Source organism: Hypanus sabinus, chromosome 26 (assembly GCF_030144855.1).
Source record: "Hypanus sabinus isolate sHypSab1 chromosome 26, sHypSab1.hap1, whole genome shotgun sequence".
NCBI lineage: Eukaryota > Metazoa > Chordata > Chondrichthyes > Myliobatiformes > Dasyatidae > Hypanus > Hypanus sabinus.
The window spans coordinates 43,860,400-43,883,797 of NC_082731.1; the positions used below are offsets into that span (position 1 = coordinate 43,860,400).

The 23,398-nt window shown below is 41.2% G+C and overlaps 1 protein-coding gene across 1 annotated transcript in view; it reads left to right on the top strand.

Moving 5' to 3' along the window:
• The window catches only part of LOC132381496 (striatin-3-like), an 84,733-nt gene extending 61,635 nt beyond the window's left edge, over nt 1-23,098 (top strand). The window contains exons 13-18 of the mRNA XM_059950940.1: nt 882-1,049; nt 3,046-3,186; nt 6,478-6,576; nt 9,625-9,711; nt 11,059-11,265; nt 13,479-23,098. Coding sequence (XP_059806923.1) covers nt 882-1,049; nt 3,046-3,186; nt 6,478-6,576; nt 9,625-9,711; nt 11,059-11,228 — 665 coding nt within the window. The 3' untranslated portion in view covers nt 11,229-11,265; nt 13,479-23,098. The remainder of the gene's footprint in view (nt 1-881; nt 1,050-3,045; nt 3,187-6,477; nt 6,577-9,624; nt 9,712-11,058; nt 11,266-13,478) is intronic.
• The last annotated feature ends 300 nt before the right edge of the window (nt 23,099-23,398 follow it).

Below are 23,398 nucleotides of genomic sequence, written 5' to 3' on the forward strand. Positions count from 1 at the left end.
GGGAGCAGTCTAACAGACTGCATCACTGTCTGGTATGAGGGGTGGTGGGGGTGGGGGCTACTGCACAAGACCGAAAGAAGCTGCAGAGGATTGTAAATTTAGTTACTAGCTTACAAAGTACCCAGGACATCTTCAAGAAGCGGTGTCTCAGAAAGGCAGCATCCATTATTAAGGACCTCCAGCACCCAGGGCATACCCTTTTCTCATCAGGAAGGAGGTACAGAAGGCTGAAGGCACACACTCAGTGATTCAGGAACAGCTTTTTCCCCTCTGCCATCCAATTCCTAAATGGATGTTGAACCCATGAACACTACCTCACTTTTTAATATATATTATTTCAATTTTTTGCACGATTTTTAATCTATTCAATATACATATACTGTAATTGATTTACTCATTTAATTTTCTTCTTTATTATGTATTGCATTAAGCTGCTGCTGCTAAGTTAACAAATTTCAAGACACATGCCAGTGATGATAAACCTGATTCTGATTCTGTTGTAGATAGGAGGGATTAGTGTTTGGGTTTTTTTTTGATTTACTTTAGAGCTGGTTTGGCAGAGCATTGTGGGCCGAATGACCTGTTCCAGTGTCATACTGACTTATGTTCCACATTGGCTGCTTCTGTTATGTTCATGCCCGAGGTGAGCCCACAGTTCTTGCTCACGGGGCTTTGATAATGCCATTGAATGTTAAAACTTTGGTGGTTTGACTGTCCTTTTTGATGTGCTTATCGCTTAGCACTATATGGTACAAACATTATCAGTCTCCTTTCGGACCCATCTGAATGTTATGTTATTTCCAGCCTGGCTGACTGCAATATTGTTTCATGAAGTTCATTCTTCAGCAGATTGAATCAATGTGTTCTTTTTTTTTTTACAGATGACAGCATTCTATCCAGAACACTAAATGGTCATACAGATACGATTTGGGGGCTTGCGTTTAGTACCCTGAAGAATCGCCTGATTTCGTGTTCAGCAGATGGAACTGTCAGGTTATGGGATGCAGCTGCCAATCCAGCCTGTGTTAGTACCTACAACAGAGAAAAGGGTGAGTGAGGGCAAATGCACAGCTCTTTTGGAATAATTGAGAAGGGGAGGGGTATGTTGAAAAGAGAGACATGTAATGGATCAATGGCTGGATGGGGGAGAGAAAGTAGGGTGTCACACACTGGGTGTGTTCTTGGAATGGGGTGAAGATCAGGAGAATTAAAAAGGATCTTTGATTCCTGGATATACAACATTGTTGTCCATCCTTTCCTCCATCATCCTTCGATTTTAATCTTTGTTCAATTAAAACAAAGTTTGTACTGAAAGATCTAAGCCAGAGGTTACCAACCTGGGTCCACTGACCCCTCAATTATTGCTAATGGTCCATGGCATAAAAAAATGTTAGGAACCCCTGATCTAAAACAAAAAGGGAGAAAATAAGAATAGTATGTATTTTATAATAGAATAAAGAATACTAGGAATTTCATAATACAGGTAGAATGTTCATTTTTCCAGTCTTTAACCTCTCCAAGCTATTGAATGAGGCAAAGTGGTCTACAAAATCTAGTGTGGGGACTGCAGCAAATATTATGTTGGCCAGACTGGGAGAAAACCATCCACAAAGATCAATAAATGTTAACTGGCTGTTAAGCAGCATGACCAACTCTCCCTAATCTTGACCCATGAAAATCGAGAGGGGCATAAATTGGTCTGGGTATCAGTGAAAGTCATGGTACAAGCAAACACACGGCATGCAAGAGAATTCCTAGAAGCATGGTTTTGCACAAACAATTCTGTAAACAGACATGCTGACCTCGATCCTAATTATAAGCCAATGTGAGCAAAAATTCCAGACAGCGCACAGATATGACACACAACCAATCGGTGACCCGATCCCCTCCCTACATCACAATTGAGTTTCTGTAATGACGGCCAACCAACTGATTGATAAGTGTATAAAAGCAGAGAACAACTCAACTATCAACGATCCAGTCTGCATTTGCTGAGGTATTTCCTTTAGTCTCTTCATAAAGTTGTGCCATTCTTTATTGGATGATCCTCCTTTGGATTCAACCATCTTCAGATAATCTCCCAAATTCAGTTATTCTTCAACTTTTGAGACCAAGAATGTCACCTGTTTTTTTTAAACACTGGGGAGGCTACTACACTTGATACACAAACTTGAAATGTTGAGATTCACGGGTTCAGAAACAGCTATTGACCCTCAACCATTAGGCTCTTGAATTGGTGGGGATAACTTCACTTGCCCCATCTTTGCAATGTACCCACAATCAATAGACTCACTTTCAAGAATTCTTCACCTCGGGTTCTTAATATTTATTGCTTATTTATATTATTGTTTCTTTTTGCACACTTTGTTGTCATCATTGTGGTTGATAGCCCTAGTTTGGCGGTCATTCATCGATTCTGTTATAGTTGGTATTCTATGGATTTGTTGAATGTGACCACAAGAAGATGAATCTCAGGGTTGTATATGGTGGCATATATATACTTTGTTAATAACATTTACTTTGAACAGTAACACAGAGGAGCTTCTCCCTCCCTCACATTTGCAGTGACTTGGGTTCCATTCTGGCTTAAGGTATTAATGTGTGGAGTGTCTATGTCCTCCCCATGATTATGTGGGTTTCCTCTGGCGGCTCTGGTTTCTTCCCACATCCTGAAAATGCACAGGTCAAAAGCTTAATTGGCTACTCTAAACTACCCCAAGTGTCAATATGAAAAGTGGAAACTGGGGTGAAAGAGTAAGTTAATAGGTTAATAAAATAGGTTAGAGTCGGTTTAACGTAAACATGTTTCTTTCGTAGTTGGTTCACTGTCTGTACTAAAGGACCTGTTTCCATGATGTATCTCTTGGTGGACACCTTCAAGTAATAAGAAAGCTATCATAAGCAGTTACCTCTCCTCTGTCTTAACCCTTGGGGCAGCACAAGATGGGACTCCCATTTAATAATCAGTATAACTGTCTACTTTTTCAGTTTGAGCCCAAATTTGATTATATTCTTAATTCAGATTTTATTCCATTTCCCCCCCAGAAAATGGGATTCCTACCTCTGTGGCATTCTTAAGTGACCCTGCTCATGCCGTGACTTCCTTCACCAGTGGAGATGTAGTCATCTACGATTTGGAGACACTGCAGCCAGTCATCACCCTGGATTCCAAAACATCTGACAGTGGTAAGCTGACCGGAGGCTAGAGGAGGCAAGGAGGGCCTGTCGTCTACACAGAAGCAATATTCCTACCTCAAAGTTACATATTTTATTTACATAGAGGTACAGTATGGTAACAGGCTGTCCCGGCCCAGTAAGCTCACGCTGCTTAATTACATACATGTGACCAATTAACTTACTTGGAATCTGGGAGGAAACTGGAATACCTGAAGGTTACAGGGTGAGCATACAAACACCTTACAGATGGTGGCAGAATCGAACACTGGCACTGCAATCAATACCCGGTGTGCTGCCTTCCATCCAAACGGGAAGGGGAGGTTAATGGAAGTAATCCCTAACTATCAACTTTAGAAATGATAAAGAGTTGTTTGCAAGTGGCTTACCTGCTCACCCATAATTTTCCCTGTGAAGGAAGTGGATTTCTTTTTATATTTGATCGATTAGATTTAGGTGTTGGGGTGGCGATATGTGGAGATAGGCACTCCTTCTCTCCACTGGCACCTTTGGACAAGGTGTAGCACCTGCTTAGCCCCCAGTCAGGGTCATGTGAAGCCACGGGAGCAAGTGGTAGATGGTCATACGAGCAGCCGGTGTATATCACAATTCCTGGTTATGCAACCACTAGCACCAGGCAGACAATCTCTGAAGAGTATTGATAATGGCTGGGGTCACTCACCTTGTAAGGACACTGCCCAGAAGAAGACAATGGCAAACCACTTCTGCAAAATAATTTGCCAAGAACAATCGTGAGCAGATAGACCTGTGTTGCAGTCATACAACACAGCACATAATGATGGTGTTGAACCAAGTGTATCGATGAGGGAGGCAAGTCATTTTAGTTTGCATACAGGGCATTTTGGCCACCTGGATTCAATATTGCCTCAGCAGTAGGAGACAGAGGGTGATTTAGAGGGATTTTTAATGATTGGATGCCTTTTTCTAGTGGTGGTCCCCAGGAGTTGGCGCTAGGAACTGTGCCGATTGTAACATAGGTGAAACTTTTAGACTCAGTACCCACTTTAATAGGTACGGTGTGAAGACATTAGGCATTTAGTACTCTGTGTTGTAGGTATGATTGTAAAGCAGGTGAATTGCAGTTGACGTTAAAGGGGAATCACAGCTGCATATTGAGGAGAGAGCAGTGACCTTTTGACCTAGTATTATTTAGCCATCGTCTTTCTGTCACAGTGAAGAAAATGGAGGTGTCCAAAGTAAAGCAGAGTCTGTGCTGGTGGTGTAGTGGTATCCATACCTGGACTTCAGAACCAGAGGTCCAGGGTTCACATCCCCTTGCAAGCTTTCCATCTGTGCTGGGTTGAGCGTCAAGCTAGCAACTCGGCCTCGTAAAATAGAGAACTGCTGAAGAAATGGTAAGGTTGCTGCCCGATGTGCCAAACAAGGCACGGGGAGGAACTTTTAGTATCCCTATCTGTCATATGAGAAACCTGGTTTCAATTCTAAGACAGGTTAAAAAATAAATAAAATAGAAGATTCTGGAAGTATTCAGCATCTTGAATCCTCTTCAGATTTGTAATGAAAATTAACCTTTTTCCCTTCTCACAGATGCTGATTGACCTGCTGGCTATTTGCAATGTTTTCTGTTTTTATTTTAGATTTCCAGCATCTGCAGTTTATTTTAGATTTTCAAGTCTTTGGATGTCATTGCCTATCTGCTTCCCTCACAGTCTACAAGTATTAAAACTTCCATAAAATTTGGAATGCAGAATCAGGCTTACTCACTGCTCGTTTGACCCTAGTTAATTTTGTAGAGGGTGGTCTTTAAAACATGATGCTGAGGTGCAATTTTCCAGAGCTCAATGTGTACACAAAGTGCTGGAGGAGCTCAGCAGGTCAGGCAGCATCTATGGCTGAGAATGAACAGTTGACGTTTCAGGCCGAGACTCTTCAGCAGGACTAGAGTAAAAAAGGATAAGGAGCCGGAGTTAGAAGGTGGGGGTGGGGAGGGAGGGGAGGGAGAAAGAAACGCAAGGTGATAGGTGAAACCAGGAGGGGGAGGTATGAGGTGAAGAGCTGGGCAGGTGATTGATGAAAGAGATACAGGGTTGGAGAAGGAGGAATCTGATGGGAGAAGACAGAAAACCGTGGAAGAAACAGCAGGGGAAAGAGCATCGAAGGGAAATGATTAGCAGCTAAGGAGAGATGGTGAGAGAGGGAAGCAGGAATAGGGAATGATGAAGGAGGGGGTGCGTAACTACTGGCTGTTCAAGAAATCAGTGTTTGTGCCATCAGGGTGGAGGCTACCCAGATGGAATATAAGGTCTTGCTCCTCCAACCCGAGTGTGGCCTCATTGCTGCAGTAGAGGAGGCCATAGACTAGTTCCAGGGACCCAGGTTCACCTGACTTCAGGCACTGTCTGGAGTGTACATGCACTTTGTGGGTTCAGCCACACGCTTCAGTTTTGTGCTATATCGGAAAGTCACGTTGATCGTTAATTGGCACAGAGTGTAGGTTAATGGCAAAAATAATCAAAGGGGAATTGATGGACATTTGTGCGTAAGGTACGTGGATTGGAAGGGTTTACAAGCTGAATGCAGATAACTGTGACGAGCTCCAGAAGACACCTTGTTGGTGTTACATATTACACAGAGCAAGAACTACAATGGAATAGAACAATTAAGTGTTTTTACTGAGTCATGTTAGTTACGGCACACCCTATGCAACTTGCAGTGTGGGAGCTAGGAAGCGGGCCTGTTCAGATGAAAAACGTACAGACCCAAAAGAGAGTCCTCCATACACACACCTGCAATGGATCTGACACAGTACAGATAGAAGGGTCTGTTTTGGACTGCAACTCTTTTGTATTATTGTTTATTTATTCATTCATCAGTTTATTTATTTACTTATTGCTATACAGCATGGAATAGGCCCTTTGGGTCTTCAAGCCATGCCGCTCAGCAACCCCCAATTTAATCCTAGCCTAACCAGGGGAACAATTTATAATAACCAACCAGTAGGTCTGCGGACTGTGAGAAGAAACCGAAGCACCCGGCGGAAACCCACGTGGTCACAGAGAGAGCATACAAACTCTTCACAGGCAGCGACGGGAATTGAACCTGGGTCACTGGTACTGTAAAGCATTGTGCTAACCATTACGTGACCGTGCTGGCCTCTTCAAAAGATTAAGTTACATTGTATGGAGAAATAGAGAGGGAATGAACTAATGGTGTGCTGTCCAGGAACTTAGTATCAGCCCAGGAAGAATGGCCTTCAAATGAATCTTTATAAAAATAAGTAAGAAAATGCCTGTATTCATTGCATTTCTCTGTCTTTCTCAGCTGCTAATCAGATCAACCGGATTGTCACTCATCCCAAGCTGCCGGTCACCATCACTGCACACGATGACAGATGTATTCGCTTCTTTGATAACAAGACAGGTAATGATACTGATTTCTTAAAGAAGATACATATAGTACTGTGCAAAAGTCTTAAGGGTGTGTGTATGCACACACACAAAAACACATGCACACACAGACACCTGCTCCCTCCCCTCTCTCTTCCCCTTTTCCCAACCATGATTCCCCTCTCCCTGCCCCCTTCCCACTCTCACTCCACAATAAAGACCCACAGCAGAATCAGTTTTATCATCACTCACGTATGTCATGAAATTTGTTCTTTGTTTGCAGCAGCAGTACAGTGCAATACGTAAAATTACTACAGGTCTGTGCAAAAATCCTAGGCATCCTAGAGAGATAGATGTATTTAAGACTTTTGCACAGAACTGTTGTGTGGTAAATGAGGTGAGAAGCATACAACATTGTTTTGAATGGTGAACACAAGAGATTCTGTTAATCTGAAACAACACGCATGAATTGCTGGATGAGGTGAAGAAGCAGTCTACATTTCGGGCTGGCACTCTTCAGGACCAAAGAAGGGTCTCAGCCAGAAACGTCGGCTGTTAACTCCTTTCCAAGCCGTGCTGAGTTCCTCCAGCATTTTGTGTGTGTTGCTTTGTTTTAAATAGTGCAGTTGCAGTTCTTGATCAGATACTTGCTGTGGCGAAGAATGAGATATGATCTCATTGAAGTACACAATATTCTGAAAGAGTATCCGGGATCAACTTGATTTGACATTTATGTTAATGGTATTAAGAATCCGTGTGCTGTTCTTGCACGACATGCAGCTGAGAGCAATATTTAACAATACTAAAGAATTATTAAAGTAAAGTTAGAAGAACTGATATGGAATAAAATGTGCATAAGTCGTACATAAATACCAGGATGTATTCACAATGCAAACATCATTAGAAAAAGTAGTTTCGTGTTTGCAGTGCAGTGATGGGGATAATAGCTGCAGAGTGGTTGATCAGATTAGTTGTCTTGGGGAGGAAATTTTTAAGATTACCTGTTTTTTTTTGTTTTAATAGCTCTATAGCACTTTGCAGAAAAGGGCTTTTGGAAAAGTCCATTTGCTAGGTAATATTTCCTGCCTGCTTCTTTGTCCTGGAGTTATAATTTCTGTAGTGATGGTAGACTGCAGTCAATGACCTTTTCTGATGTTCTGCGGTTCACTCTAGTTTTTGTGTATTGTGAGAGGATGCTGCATCTAACTAGACAGTAATTTCTATTCTGAGGATGCTGTCTATTAAGACGGTGTAGAATTGCACCAGTACACTCTTAAAAGATAGAATTTTACCAGCAGCCCCAAAAAATGCACTCTTTGCCAAGCTTTGTGGTTATTAAGAGACGTGGCTCTCCTATGAGAGGTCCTGCAAAATAGTGATACCGAGAAACCCAAATGTTGAAATGGTGCTAACTGTAGAGTTACTGATGAGTGTGTGGAGAGGAGATGCATTTCTCCTGGCTGATATGCCTCTAGGTTCACACTAAGAGGCTGTTTTCTTGAGCTGAGAGAATGAATCCAGAGGTTATAACCTTTGGGGAATTAGAAAAAATGTTTTTACACAAGTGTTGTAAATCTTTTGGAAATTCTCACCTCAAAATGTTGTAGAAATTAATAATTGATTATATTCAGGACTGATAGATCTTTGGTCATGGGAACTTTTCTGCAAAAGTGATGGAACATACCTACGGTCATAATATCAGTGGCTGTTTGAAAAGGGTCAACGAGTTAATTAGCTTATTGTGTCAATCTCTTGCAGTGATTGAGATGGCAAAGTGTCTGTAATGAGATGCAACTTAACAGCATGTTGCAGAATGAAATAGTAATGGTAAAACTTTGTGTTAGCTGTGAAACTTATTTCCTATGATTGATGTTGTAAAGGACCCAACAGGAACCTGAGCAGTATCCAGTTTTAATGTACAAAGAAAATTGAAGGAGAAGCATCTGGTTCAAGGTTCAAAGTAAATTTATTATGTAAATATGTCACCATGTACTATTCTGAGATTCATTTTCTTGTGGATATTCACAGTAGAAAAACTACAAAGACGGACAAATAACCAATGTGCAGAAGAAATAAGCTGTGTAAATACAAAAGAGCTAATAGTAAAATACAAATAAATTAATAATGCTTAAGTAGAAATCTTTAGTTCCCCCCCCACTCATGACAATCACAGCACAAGACTATTTTTTTTTTAAATTTTTTTTATTAGTTTTTCAAAACATTTACAAATTAAAAACCCCAAATCCCAATGAGGAACATTAAAACAGTGCAAAATTAAGCATACAATAACAATATGTTACAAAGGAAGAGAATTTAGCAAAAAAAAAAGCACCTAAATTAAAGACAAGTAAGCTTAGTGTCCTCCCCAAGCCCCACAACACAAAAAAAAACAGCAACTCCAGACCAACCACAACACAATATAGAGAGTATAAGTCAGGACAGCCAAGCTCCCAGACTGTGAATACACTCAGCAACAGAGGATAATAATGCCTTCTACCAGGAAAAAAAAGGAGCTGAAAGAGAAAAAAAAATCCCTAGTCAAGAGGAAGGTTATGAAAGTACTCGATAAAAGGTCCCCAGACCTTATGGAACTTTAGATCCGAATTGAGAACTGAATAATGAATTTTTTCGAGGTCCAGACAGGCCATGATATCGTTAAGCTATTGAGCATGAGTGGCAAGACTATCTTTTAAAAGATTTCAGCATTTAAGAATCTATTTTGAAGTGTTTACCTCATATTTGTGTGCCTAGTTCCATCCCTAACATGATCTTTGAAGGGAATTTTAACCTTCAGCCACAATGAGATGGCGGGGCAGACTCTGGGCCGAATGGCCTATAATCTTGTGGTGTTAAATTTGACACCTGGCTGCTCCCTCCAATTATTAATGGAAATATGTGAGAAACCGGACACCACCTGAAACCTGAGTTGAAATTTGAACCAAGTTGAGGCACAGAGCACAGTCTAGATTTGGGAATATGGAGACAACCATTAACATGTCCAGTGCGAGACATAGTGGAGTGAGCATGATTGACTGCAATATTGTCCTCCTTCCTGACTGATGTTCTTCAATCCACTTTTTAGGAAAAATGGTTCATTCAATGGTTGCTCACTTGGATGCCGTCACCTCTCTTGCAGTAGATCCTAATGGAGTATTCCTGATGTCAGGAAGTAAGTATTGCTCAAATCTTTAATCTATTGTCTGCTGATTTTTCTACACTTTATAGCATTAAGTTCTGCAAACACCAAAAAATCTCAAAATATAGCAAGTTAAGTGCATTTGTTTCGAAAGGTGTTCAGATGACAGGAGACACTCAGTCACCACTTTATTAAGTGTGATCTTCTGCTGCTTCAAGGTTCATTGTGCACTCAGATATAGGCTTCTGCATACTACTGTTGTGTCATATTGTGTTTTGAGTTACTGTCGCCTTCCTGTCAACCAGTTTGCTCATTCTCCTCTGACCTGTCTCAAGGCGTTCTCGCCCATAAAGCTGCCACTCATACTTTCTCTGTAAACTCTAGAGCAGGGGTTCCCAACCCTTTTTTTATGCCAAGGACCAATCCCATTAAGCAAGTGCTCTGCGGACCCTAGGTTGGGAACCCCTGCTCTAGAGACTATTGTGCGTGAAAATCCCACGAAATCAGCAATTCCTGAGATACTCAAACCACTCTCTGGCACCAACAATTATCCCTTAGTCAAAGTCACTTGGATCACAATTCTTCCCCATTCTGATGTTTGGTCTGGACAGCAACTGAACCTCTTGACCATGTCTGTATGCTTTTATGCAATGAGTTGCTGCCACATGATTGGCTGATTAGATATTTGCATTAATTAGCGGGTGTACCTAATAAAGTGGCTACTGAGTGTATATGCAGCAATATCCCACAATTCACATTGGGATAATTGGCTATGTTTATTTTGAGTGGTTTCTTGAAATATGAGGCTACAAAAAGTAACGATTACAGATGATTTTAATTGTTTACTACCTTAGGGTGTGGTGCTGAAGGGTTAGGGAAGGGGTACCGAATTTGTCTCTGGGGTTTGATAACAACTGGTTAGTAGCCATGATGCTATTCTTTTCTTGAAGAGTTAAGTTTTGATAAGAATTTTCCCATTATATTCCACCTGTCAGACAGATGCCTGCCACTCTGAGTTTCCAAGCAGTAGCTAATTAGGTGAATTCACTACTTGAATGTACTCAAATCAGGGAAAAATTACGCAGAGCATTGTTTCTGTAGAATGGCGACACCTCTACTGAATCCACTTTGGATGAGCTGTCAAACTACAATCTGCAGTTATCTCAATGGAGGGGCAAACAGCCAGCTACTGGAAATGATCTGATACTCTTGTGCTTATCTCATGCTCTTTTGTGAGAACTTGCCATGAGATAATTGACAGTATTTCAGTGGTACTTTGGAATGTCTATCATTATCTGTAACACTCATTAATTTTTTAGAGGTTGTGTCACTATTGTAGACTTTGCAAGTTTAAGTTCCTGAATGTACTTGTTTGCACAGGTCACGACTGCTCAATACGCCTGTGGAACCTGGACAATAAAACCTGCGTTCAGGAAATTACAGCACACCGGAAGAAATATGATGAAGCAATTCATGACGTCACCTTCCACCCAAGCAAAGCTTACATTGCTAGTGCAGGAGCAGATGCCCTCGCTAAAGTGTTTGTATGACACAGTTTAACCTCCCTGGTCTCATTCCTCTGAGCAGGTGAGCTTCAGCCCACTAGGGTAGAAAAGCACTTTGTATCATAATGTTTGATTCATTCTATATGGGGTCAGGGTGATGTTGGCCCAGTACTTCTGTGTTGCGAGTGCCATCAGCTCATGGCGCCCTATGGATAGTGTAGTTGCTCATGGGGTTTTTGTGGCATGTAGTTTGCCGGGCCTTTCTTCTGCACAGATACTGCTGCTGCCCAGTTAGGGTCCTGGCCAGGTTCGTATGGTAAAATGGTAGGTGTGGTTTAACTGGTGAGATAGTTAATTTTGATGCCTCAACATGCACAAGTAATTGACCCCCCCTCCCCCCATATGTGGTATAACTGACATGGGAAGGGTTGAAAAGCTTCATCCAAGTTTCCTTCAATTGTCTTCTGCTCTCTTTTGGATGGCTTGGCACGGTAGCGTAGTGGTACCGGCAACCTGGCTGCTGCCTGAAAGGAGATTGTATGTTCTCCCCATGACCACATGGATCTTCTCCCACAGTCGAAAGATCCAAAGTTAATTGATTATTGTAAATTGTCCTGCGAATAGGCCAGGATTAAATCGGGTTGCTGGGCAGCGCAGCTCAAAAGAAAAAAACAGGATTGGCATTGATAATCAGCCAACCGCACCTTCCTTTAACACAGAAAAGTTGACACACCTGTCACGTTGTCTTACGCACAGTTTGGCAGAATACATACTTCCCATCGACCATTACCTTGCATTCTTGCAAGACACAGTGGGGTTATCCTGGCGGACCTTTGGTGGTGTTCATGTTGGCCAAAGTGTACTTGTGTTAATCCCCTTTCCCAAGTCTTGGTCTGCCACCTTGTGGCAGATATTGTATAGTGACACACAGTATTGGCAAAAGTCTTAGGCACCCTAGATTTTTTTGATATGATTTCAGAAACCTTGATCTCAACATCCTTGAGGCTGTCTGGGATTACCTGGAGAGATGGAAGCAAGTGAGACAACCAAAATCTGCAGAGCTGTGTCAAGTTCTCCAAGATGCTTAGAACAAACTACCAACCGATGTTCTTATAAAACTACACAACAGTGTACTTGAGAGAATTGATGCAGTTATAAAGCCAAAGGGTGATCACACCAAATAATAATTTGATTTAGTTGTTTTTACTGTTTACTCTTTATAGTAATTTTTTGATATTTAGAAACTTTTCATTATTTTGGAAGCATCTTCACTTTACACAATTTTTTACATTTACCTCAGACTTTTGCACAGTACTGTATATATAGTTTGATAATATATTTATTTTAAACTTTGTGGGTTTCTCTACAAGGTGGCAGACCGAGACTGAGTCTATAAAACCGCAGGGAGCTTTTATTTATTTTATTTAGAGATACAGTATAGTAACAGGCCTTTCTGGCCCAAGTCCTCTCTGGCCGATTACACCCATTTGACTGATTAACCTACTAACCCGTATGTGTTTGGAATGTGGGAGGAAACTGGAGCTCCCGGAGGAAACCCACACAGTCACAATCACTAGTGTTGTAATAGCGCTCTGCTGACCACTACGCTACTTTATTGCTCCTTTGTACGTGATGGGTTTACAGTCCTTTGGGAAAAGAAAACTCAACGTTTCTTCAGCAATACTTTAATTTACCTCCAATCTCTGCCCTCTATTAAACTCTCTGGAGTGTATATGACCTTTGCTGTCAAGAGTCACATAATATGATACAGGTGACCACCAATGTTACAGAAATCTGCCCTGATAGAATTTCCCAGAAAAAATTGATGTACAATGTAAAATTCACTTCATGGAGTTAGTGTGAAAAACAGTAAATGAATACATTTTTAAACTCTCGGTGTCTGCACAAAGCATGTGGCTTTGTATTACAGAAAACAGTGATAATAGCTTGTTTCATGGAAGTGTGCCAAGCACATATCCCCTGTAATGTAGTGTTTGCCCATATTTGCTGAAAATGGATTTATTTTGGCATGTTAGCAAAGCTAGAGCCATGTAGCAGCTATCTTCCAGTAATACCTGGCCTGCCACAAAAGGTGAAGAATTCAGAGGAAACTTACAAATGTTTGTGGCTTAAAAAATAAATCCCAGTATGTAATTTGAATGTCACACTTCTGCCATCTACTGGTCAAACGTAAAATCAAATGTATTTTCTGTCATTTATAAAGGAAGATGTAGTTATCTGGTTTATCTTTACCTTTTAATTTACATTTTCTTCCTTTCCATCTTCCCTTTCCAGACTGGTTTCTGTTCATCTATAAGGGTTGATCCCACATTCCTCTTCGAATGGTTGCCTTGAATTGGTGAATGAAGACAATTTGCCTCCAGCCTTGAAATTTGCAGTCCTGGGTTGTGCCCATTCACACTTTCTCAACAAAGCTCAGGGTTTGCATTTAAACCTTTAAATGGGCTTGCGTTCACTGAACTTTCTATGGAACATGTAAAAGTTTTAAGCTTTTAGAAAGAAAAATTGTAAATTTTGTATGGGTATCCAATAGTTGGCTGTGTGGAATAAGTAGAAAACGTAGCAATGGTCTGGGTCAAACCATATAAAAGTGCAAGAAAAGGTTTTGCGCTTAGCTAAATTATTTTTTTAAACGGTTGGGCTACTTTTTAATACAGCCTGGAACCTTGATAAATATATTTCATTTTCCCAGACACTTATCCATGAAGTACCAAGATGTCAGTAGCATGGGGATAAATATAGTTTCTCTGTGCTCCCCACAAATTCTGGGAATTCTGTGAGGGCATCCACAGGAGTGGACCGAAGCCCCCCTGTCTTGTTGTGTACAACCAGGATGGCTTGTGACCACCCCTCCCCTCATCTGAGGATCACTTAATCCGACGGTGTTGAATGTACTCTATTAACACCATGGGGTAGATTTTGCAAAATAATGTTCTTGCTTGTCTGACGCTGGACAATTTAATTTGACAATTAGTAATTTTCCATACAATTTCGGATCCCTTCTTGCAATTCCTTTGAAGGCTAAAAGCCTTCTTTAGTATCTCCTCATTACTGGGGCCTTTGATATCCAGCCTAGTGGTTCATTTTGGCACTATCTCTGATGCCTCCTGATGCAATCTTCCAAGAGCACCGTACAATTTAACCAATTACTACTTCAGATCTTACTAATTTACTTAAATGTGTTTAAATCTGCAAACCCAACAAGGAGCAGGGATTATATCTGCGGCCGTGTGTGACCCAGGAAGGAATGACTTTACATGTGAGCCTTTATCACAGATGCTAGTTAACTAATAAGGAAATTTCCTGTGTCAGTTGTCACTGTTAAGTACAAGTGACTAGTATGGGAATTTTGTTTACACAAAATAGTGCTTAAGTCATTAACTGAGAACAGGACATTTCTTTATGGTGCCGATAATTTCCAACAATTTCACTAGCATGAAAACAATGAGATAAGCAGGTAACCCTTATAGTTTTTGTGGTTCTGCAAATTCACATGAGGAATTTGGATGAAGGGGTCAGCTCACAAGGCTCCATTATAAAGATTAAGGATTTCAAAATCCTTTGGCCTTCATGGTGGTATTCCTAGTATGTCAGGAAGGTGTAAAATACGTGGCCACCATAAAGGAAACCAAACTGCATTTCATGCTGTTTAATTAGACCATAAGATATAGGAGCCAGAATTAGACCATTTTGCCTATCCAGTCTGTCCGTCATTCCATCATGGCTGATTTATTGCCCTCCTCACACCCATTCTCATGCCTTCTTCCTATAATCTTTGACACCCTTACTAATCAAAAGCCTATCAACTTCCACTTTAAATATCCCCAATGACTTGGCCTCTACGGCCATCCATGGCAATGAATTCCACCTTGTATCTAATAATGGCTCCATCTCTGAGCCACTTGAACAATGCAGTCGTAGGCTGCCTCAGTTTAATTCGCTGCTGCCAGGAATCCTGTTATCCATTTATCCTTGCTAGGTGGGAATTTGTGAACATCAGTTGAGAGCGGGATTAGGTTTGCTGGCAAGTTGCCTGCTGGCATCATTACCAAGGCTTCTAAATGGAAAATAACCATTTGCCAAGGGTGGCACAGTCCTCTCCTCTGAGTGAAGAAATGTTAATCATGAGCCTGATATTGGCAATACCTCTGGAAAAAGAAAAACTCTTACATTAGCAGAAATGCAGAATGTTTAGAAGTGAAATAACAGTATACGGGATTCTGGTTCCTAAACAATTAAAATTTTCAGCTGAGGCCCTCTGAACCTCCTGCAGGGACAGTAACATCACTTGTGTCAGTGTTCAGGAGGGAGGTGGGGAATGTCCGCTCTCCACCCCAATTTCATTTCAGTGGGCAAATTGTATTTGAAACACATGGCATTCAGGGAAATGCCTTAGCTTAATAAGTACAGGTCCTGGAAACTTTGTTCTCTGTCACTTCCTCAGCTCAACTTGCAATATCACTGTTATCAAACTGAAATGTAGCAGTGCTTTTAGGACGGGGCATGATTCATAAGAACCAGCACTTCAGCAATTTCTGACCTTTTCCATTTATACACTAGCATGTCCCATTCAGTGTATTTTCAGCTTGGCTTGGTCCTGTTGTCATTCAAGTGTATCCTAAGAACGCTGGTTTAAGTCCAGCAGCTTAACCCCACCATTCTTATAGAAACAAAGGTAGTAGTATATCTGGCCAATTTGCTTACTGCCCATTACGCCACTGGCATTTAGGGCAGCAAAGAAGGTCCTCCTCCTGTAGCGATGTTCAGGGCTCCCTTTATCATGTCAGTAGCTTCCCCTAGGTTTTCACACAAGGCCGAGGTGGAGACTCAAGAATACCATCACACTCAGATGCAGAAGAATTATTCATTGCTGTTTCCATAGCACCTTTGTTTTAGACAGGGTTGTTAGCCCTGAGCTGAATCCCTGAATATGGAAGACTAATGCACCACTCTTTGTCTGGGCCTGTACCCTTTGACTTGTTGTGGGTGACCCTCTCAAGAGCCAAAGCATAAAGCCCTGACTCCAGCCAGCTTAGCTCTATGGCTGAGTGAGGAACACAAGCCTCAGACCCTACAACGAGATTGTGGTCCTCTTGGAGGATCTGGCCAACTTAGAACAGTTCAGTGCTCAGCATGGTGTTCAGTCTCTCAGAAGAGCTACGAGAGAGAAAAAATAAAAACGCTGTACCTTTTTGGAACCATGAATGTCTATTCCTTCAAGGAAATAACTTGCTTCCAGTCCCTCCCCCATCATCCTCCTGACAAACAGCCAAACTTCACCAGTTTATTCCCTATTTGATAGCACTGTAGGTATGATGTGGGTAAAATATTTAAGTACAATGGTCTAATGGTCCAGAGACCAAATTGCCGATCCCACTGCTCTAGCCAAGGAGTTGAAATTCACTAACTTTGGAAATTAAAAAAACTAAATTTACCACAAAAATGTGGACTATTTTAATGGCAGATCTGATTCAGTCAATGCAGATCTCACTGTTCTAGTCTGGTGGAAGAGTTGAAATTCACTAAATTTACCAAATTTGGAATAAAACAAAACTGAATATAACAAAAAAAAAACTTGGATTATTTTAATGGCAAATCTGATTCACGAAGGTTCTTGAGGGAATGAAATTCTTACCTCCTAATTGCTTTTGAAATTGACTGGGAAAAACTTCACATGTGCCAAACTGTATCACAGTTTAAGAAGATCACTGACCTTGGTGACAATTGACAGTAAGCATTAGCCATGCTAACAGCTTCGCCTGCCCATGTTCCAAGAATGCTTCTGATAGGTGCCCAGATGGTCAAGAAATGAAGCAGTGCGAATATCTCAACCCTGCTTGTCCCTGGCCCATTTAGAACACAAATACCAGGACTGTGTGCTTCTCCTGATCCCTGTCTGGTGAGGCATTCTGGACTGGGCTGGAGAGACAAAATGCCTCTATTTCAATGCTCTTCCACGGAGAAGAAACCTGCCAACACTTACTGCGCAGGTTTATGCTCAGGTGACAGCTGCTAGTGGAACTCTTACCTCATCATGTGCATGGCCTTCAGAGAGGAGGAAAAAGGGAAAGAAAATACCTTGAGTTGCACTGGGTAAACAACGGCAACCTCCCATCTTCATACTTCATTAATTGCATGTAGTTAATTAGCAAAGGGATCAATACTTCACTCAACTGTGTTCCAAGGAGAATAAGTGAATTCTGCAAGCTGCATCCATATTACAATAATCCATCAGTAGTCAGTTTTAAAAGTCAGTGTTGTCTAAATCAAACTATAACCAATAATGTTTAATAGCAAATACTATTATGAATGTAAATACGCAGGGGGCCGCAGCACCAAGATGTTTTAATTGCTTTTGGCTTTCTGGGGCTTAGTTGGTTATAGATTGTGTGGTATACAATTGGGATTGTTATTATTTTGTTTGTACACTTAACACTTCGGGCTTTTGCAGAATCTCAGGATGAAGCTGAACTTTTATGGGCTTCATTTTAATCCCCAAGTCAGTGCAGATAACAGCAGGCACAGCAATTGATGATAAAAGGTGGTTTAGCTTTGAGCAGGATAAAATAATGTTAGCCTTGCCACTGAGGAGTTCATTTGCAAGGGCTGAGCGAGTCACTAGAAAGTGTGTGGGAAGGTCTGTGTGCGGTGAATGAATTCAGGTCTGTAGGTGAGTAGGGTCATTGGGTGAAGCTATTCAAACAGTAGGTAGAGTTACTGGAAAGATTATTGCAGTTCAAGTGGTTAGGAGTAATAGTGTGTAAGAGCATAGGATGAATGAGGATAAAGGAGAGAGGGTAGCTGGTACTGGGTTATGCCAGGAATTTGAATATAAGGTAGTTTGAGTGTGATGTGTGTCAACATCAGTGGCTTTTCAATCTGGTAAATCAGCACCCAAGAAATGAATCTTGACACCTCCCTCCCCTTTCTCCATCTCTCTCTGTCTCCATCATCAGTCATGGCCTGTCACACTGCTAGCATTTAAGGCAGCAATGAAAGTCCTCATCTCTTTCTGTCCTTGGCCATTTTCTCTTTTTCTCTAGGTGTGGTTTGTGGTCCTCATTTCTGCCTCAACAGTATGGCGCCAAGTTGTCTTTGGTCTCCCGCATTTCCTCCGCCCTTCAGGGGTCCAATGAAGTGCTGTCTTGATGATAGAGTTGGCCTCTCTTCTCATCACGTGCCCAGTTTATCTCCAACATTTCCTTGTGATGATTGTTGCCTTGTTTTCTAGATGACGCTGATTGGAGATCATTCTTGGCCAGAAAATAAGGAGGAGACAAATTCTCGACCAATATCTTTATAAACCTACAGATTCCCACAGTTGCCTTGACCAAACCTCTTCCTATCCGTCTCCTATAAAAATGCTGTTCCCTTTCCTCAGTTTATTCGTCTCCACCACATCTGTTCGCAGGATGCGGTTTTCCTTTCCAGGACATCAGAGACGTCCTCCTTCAAAGAACGGGGTTTCCCTGCCCTCACTCGCCCGAACATCCGCACTCACTCCATCTTCCCACCACCTTAACCGTTCCTCTTGTCCTCACCTACCACCCCATGAGCTTCCACATCCAGCACATCAACCTCCGCCACTTCTGTCATCTCTAACAGAATCCTACCACTAAACATAACTTTATCCTCCCTCGCTCCACTTTCCATGGGGATTCCTTCCTCCATGACTCTTTTGTCCATTCATCCCTTCCCACTAATCTCCTTCCCAAAGTGCTACACCTGCCCATTCACCTCCTCCCTCACCTCCATTCAGGGCCCAAACCTGTTCTTCCAGGAGAGGTAACACTTCACATGCAAATCTGCTGGGGCCAACTTTGTTGAGCTCCTCCACTCCATCCGCCAAAAGCAGAACTTCCCAGTGGCTACCATCTTAATTGCCATTCCCATCATGAAAATGTCAGTCCATGGCCTCCTCTTGTTTGATGAAGCCACCCTCAGGGTAGAGGAGCAACACCTTATATTCTGCCTGGGTGGCCTCCAACATGATGGCATGAATTTCAATTTCTCCTTCCAGTAAATCATTTTTTTCTCCCCTCCTCTTCTTCTATTCCCCACTCTGGTCTCTTATCTCTTCTCATCTGCCTATCACATCCCCCATGTCCTCTCCTCTCTCCCTTTCTCCTATGGTCCACTCTCCTTCTGCTATCAGATTCCTTACTCTCCAGCCTCTTGCCTTTCCCACCCACCTGACTTCTATCACCTTCTAACTATCCTCCTTCCCCTCCTCCTATCTTTTTTATTCTGACATCTCTCTCTCTTCCCCCCCCCCCCCTCCAGTCCTGGTGAAGGGTTTCAGCCCAAAACATTGTTTATCCTTTTCCATCAACACTGCCTGATTTGCTGAGTTTTTCCAGCATTTTGTGTATGTGTTGCTTTGGATTACCAGCATCTGCAGCATTTCTCACGTATAAAACAACTTCTATTGCAATTCCAGCGAGATCATACATTAGTTCTTAGAGTATTTACTTCTTCTCCTGGTTTAGTTGGGAAGCAGTACAGTGAGAGCAGCTCATAAATCAACACGTTCTTGTGCTCAGACTTTCTGCCGCTCTACTCTCCCATTTGATCTTCTTCAGTTGATTTCTACACAAAGGTGCAAGGTTTCCTGTTTGCTGATTACTGCTGGGAAAAGCCCTCATGTAAATTTCTGGGGAATATATGACCAGTCTTGCTGTGATACAGCCCCTCCGTTCTCCTACCATATTCAAGCAACCACAAAGTACTTATTGCAAATCTACTTACAATCTTGGCATAGTAATCTTCAAGAAGGGAGTATTGGGGTATACAGTACTCTATTATATTACAAGCTAGCAAACTGAGCAACTGTAGCCTTCCAGTTATTTATATAAGTGTGAACAAAATGCCTCAAGTTGTTGTTATCCATTTGTTTCAGCACTAACATTTCCTTCATGTGGCATTTATCAAATAGAATCGAGCCATGTAGCAACCTAGGAAGCAAAAAAAAAACAGTTCAAAGATTAATGACTTTAAATAAATATATATATATATATATATATATATCAGTTCATTTGTACTGTTAAGGATATACTAAAAGCTGTTCTATTACATTCAGCACTAAGTTCTGTACAACAAGAAATGTCCAGGTTTTTGGGCTTCATGGGATGTTTAGATGATTCCTTGAGGCTAGAGACTTTCTCTTCGCTTTTACCTCAGTTTGTTGCTGCTACCTGCTTGTTTGGGGATTTATCAGCTGTGCCAAGAAGCAACTTTACCAAACTGCCAGATCCACCAAATCCAGGCGACAATAAACTGGCAAACCAGTACAATCACACCTAAATTGCCAGAGCCTCGTCCGTAATTTGGACACTTCTACTGTACAGGACACTTTCCAGTCACAGAGCTTCTGCTTAAAACTTCTACTTCAACTAAATTCCTGTTGAGTTCTGTCCCGCTGTCAGTTTTCCTCAAGCTTTTTACTGATAGTGAGCAGGCTGTAACACCAACTTAGTCTGTGGACTGAGAACAGAATGTTGAAGAAATGTGTGTTTGGAAGGAGCATAGTTTGGAGGTTTTTAATTTTAAAAAACACGTATAAATCGGGCATTATCCCCTAGTTACCCACACAAAATGCTGGAGGAGCTCAGCAGGCCCCGCAGCATCTGTGGAAAAGAGTAGAGTTGACACTTAGGGCCAAGACCCTTCAACAGGACCACTCACAAATCAAGATCTTAGCTCAAATCTCTCTGTCGCTCACTCCTCCCATTTTATTTCTACACAAAGGTGCCAGGTTCGTAAAGTTCATATCTTATTATTACTATGACAGGAAACTGATCCCTGGAGACACTCCAGGCAGGCCAATCTAAATGTCCAGATTCTTGATTACCCATTCTGATCAAGAGTCTCTGCCCAAAACGTCGACTGTTTACTCTGCTGCCTGGCCTGCTGAGACCCCCCCATGTTTTGTGTGTGTTGCTTTGGATTTCCAGCATCTGCAGGTTTTCTTGTGTTTGTTATCCCCAATCTTTGCAGAATGAGGTCTATATTATAAGGAACTGGGATCACTTAGTTCCATATTCTTTGATGGGAATATTTTTGTTTGCTTGCAAGAAATTCTAGACTGCTTTGGGATTTTGAAAGGGAATGGAATGTTGGACCCCTACTCTAGGGGTTTGGGATTCTGTTTATCCTTTCAGTCCTAATTTTTTGCTATAACTTAGCAGTCATGCCAGATTTCTTCTTGCCATTGAGTTAGGATGGTATCATGTCTGTTAACAAGCTGACCTTCAGTGAAATCTTTCAATGATTCAGAAAAGAGAACCAGTCAGTAAATATCTTCTTTCTTTTTTTTTTCATATTTCTTCGCCATAGTAAAAGCAGAAGACATCCTCAATCTTAAGCATGCATTTTGGGTGACAGATTCTGAAAGTTCATATTTTATTAGCATGACAGAAAACTGATCCCTGGACACACTCCAGGTAGGCCAATCTAAATGTCCAGATTCTTGATTGCCCCTGTTTTTGAATGGACCCTTTATGTCACCACAGTTGGGTTTTTGTAGATGATGTTGGTGCCATTCTCCTGAAAGCATTCACGGGTCTGGGCATTGTGCAAGGATCCTCGGTTTACAAAGATGCAGGGTGCAAACTTTTAGAAGAGGACCTGCTTTGTCCCTTCTCAAATTTACCTTTGCAAAGCAGACAAAAAAAACCTGATACAATCACCCTTTGTGGATCGGTACTACCTGGGTTTAATGTCTGTCCTCATTTATAATTTATGTTTAAGAAATACAGTCAACAATGGGATGTTTCCTGCCGTCACCTGTTTGGCTGAAAGATAAATGAGAATTCCGGGTGTATATTTCTGGTCGGTACTCAATACCGCAATCCCTTTTGAACATGTTTTGGTTTTTAAAAAAAATTAATGTTCTGTGATTATTTAAGTGGTGACCAGCATGAAATGTGATGGAAAGACTTTTGTCCAGTGGTTGATATTGGTTGCATGCAGTCCAAATTGCTCTTGTTGCATCATCATCCATCATTCTTGGAGTCCCGTAGCTCCAGCCTGAGTTAATGTGGGCTAGTGGGAGATCCCCCATTGTCTTTTCTGTAGGAAGTTTCAATAGTTGATATATCCTTCCCTCTTTATCTTCAAAATCAGATGGGCTTAGTTTTGGGTTGTGTTTCACTATGACACTCTATCATTATAGTTTTAAACAGCACTCAAAGCAAAAAGTTTAATTCCTATATTGACAAAATTAAGTTGGGAGTGAGATTCATATTTTTTGTTGTGACATTCTTGTTTTGCAGTAACAGTGTTTGACAGATTGCCATTGCATCTTGGATTTTGTTTGTAGCTATTTGGCCTTTTGCCCCTTTTTCCTCCATGTTTCAGACTCAACCCCTCCCCAGCTCTTTCACCCCCATCTTCCTAAAAAAAAACCTAAAGAACTCAATCCAACCCTCCCAAAAATAAAATAAGAGAACTGAATTCCCTATCTATGTCACTGCCGACCAAAAGCAAAATAATTCTGAAAAAAAAAATGACTAGTTCAGAAAAGACGATTGCGTGCGGTTCAAACAAAATCAATGCAAATCTTTGGAAATTGTGTGACTGGGGTCTTGTTTTGCACAGTGGGACGGGGTTTAACTCACCACTGGCCAGCCAGTGGGATTTTTTTTTCCTTTAGAAAAAAAAGTAACTTTTTCTTCCTCTACAAGTTTATTTGTAAATGATGTAAAATTTTAAATATGTGATATTTTGTACATCTCACTGTATCTGAGATAGTTGTGTATTTATCAAAGACTACTGTAACTCTTTTTTATGGCACTTGGTTTTTCTTGTATATTTATTTTACTTTTGTCCTCTAATTAATCAGTGATGTTCTGTTTGTGGAAAGGTCTGAAAGTAAAGTGTTTGTTTTCTACAGACTCAGTGATAAAACATTGCAACTTTCACTTCATCTTAATCCGAACACACACCTTACTTGTCTTCAGCTGGTTGTTAATACACTTTATAAATAGTAAGTTGGGAGATGGGCTCCACTGCGTGTCAGGGTCAGGCCATGTTAACCACATTACGATAGGTAACTGTTTATATACAAGATTTCCACTCTATATTACAGATTTGTGAATGTATTTAGAAACTGTTTAACTTTTCAACCTTCTGCACCATACTATTTCACATACCTTCCTGACAAAACCTACATGACCACTAAATGTAAGTGCAAT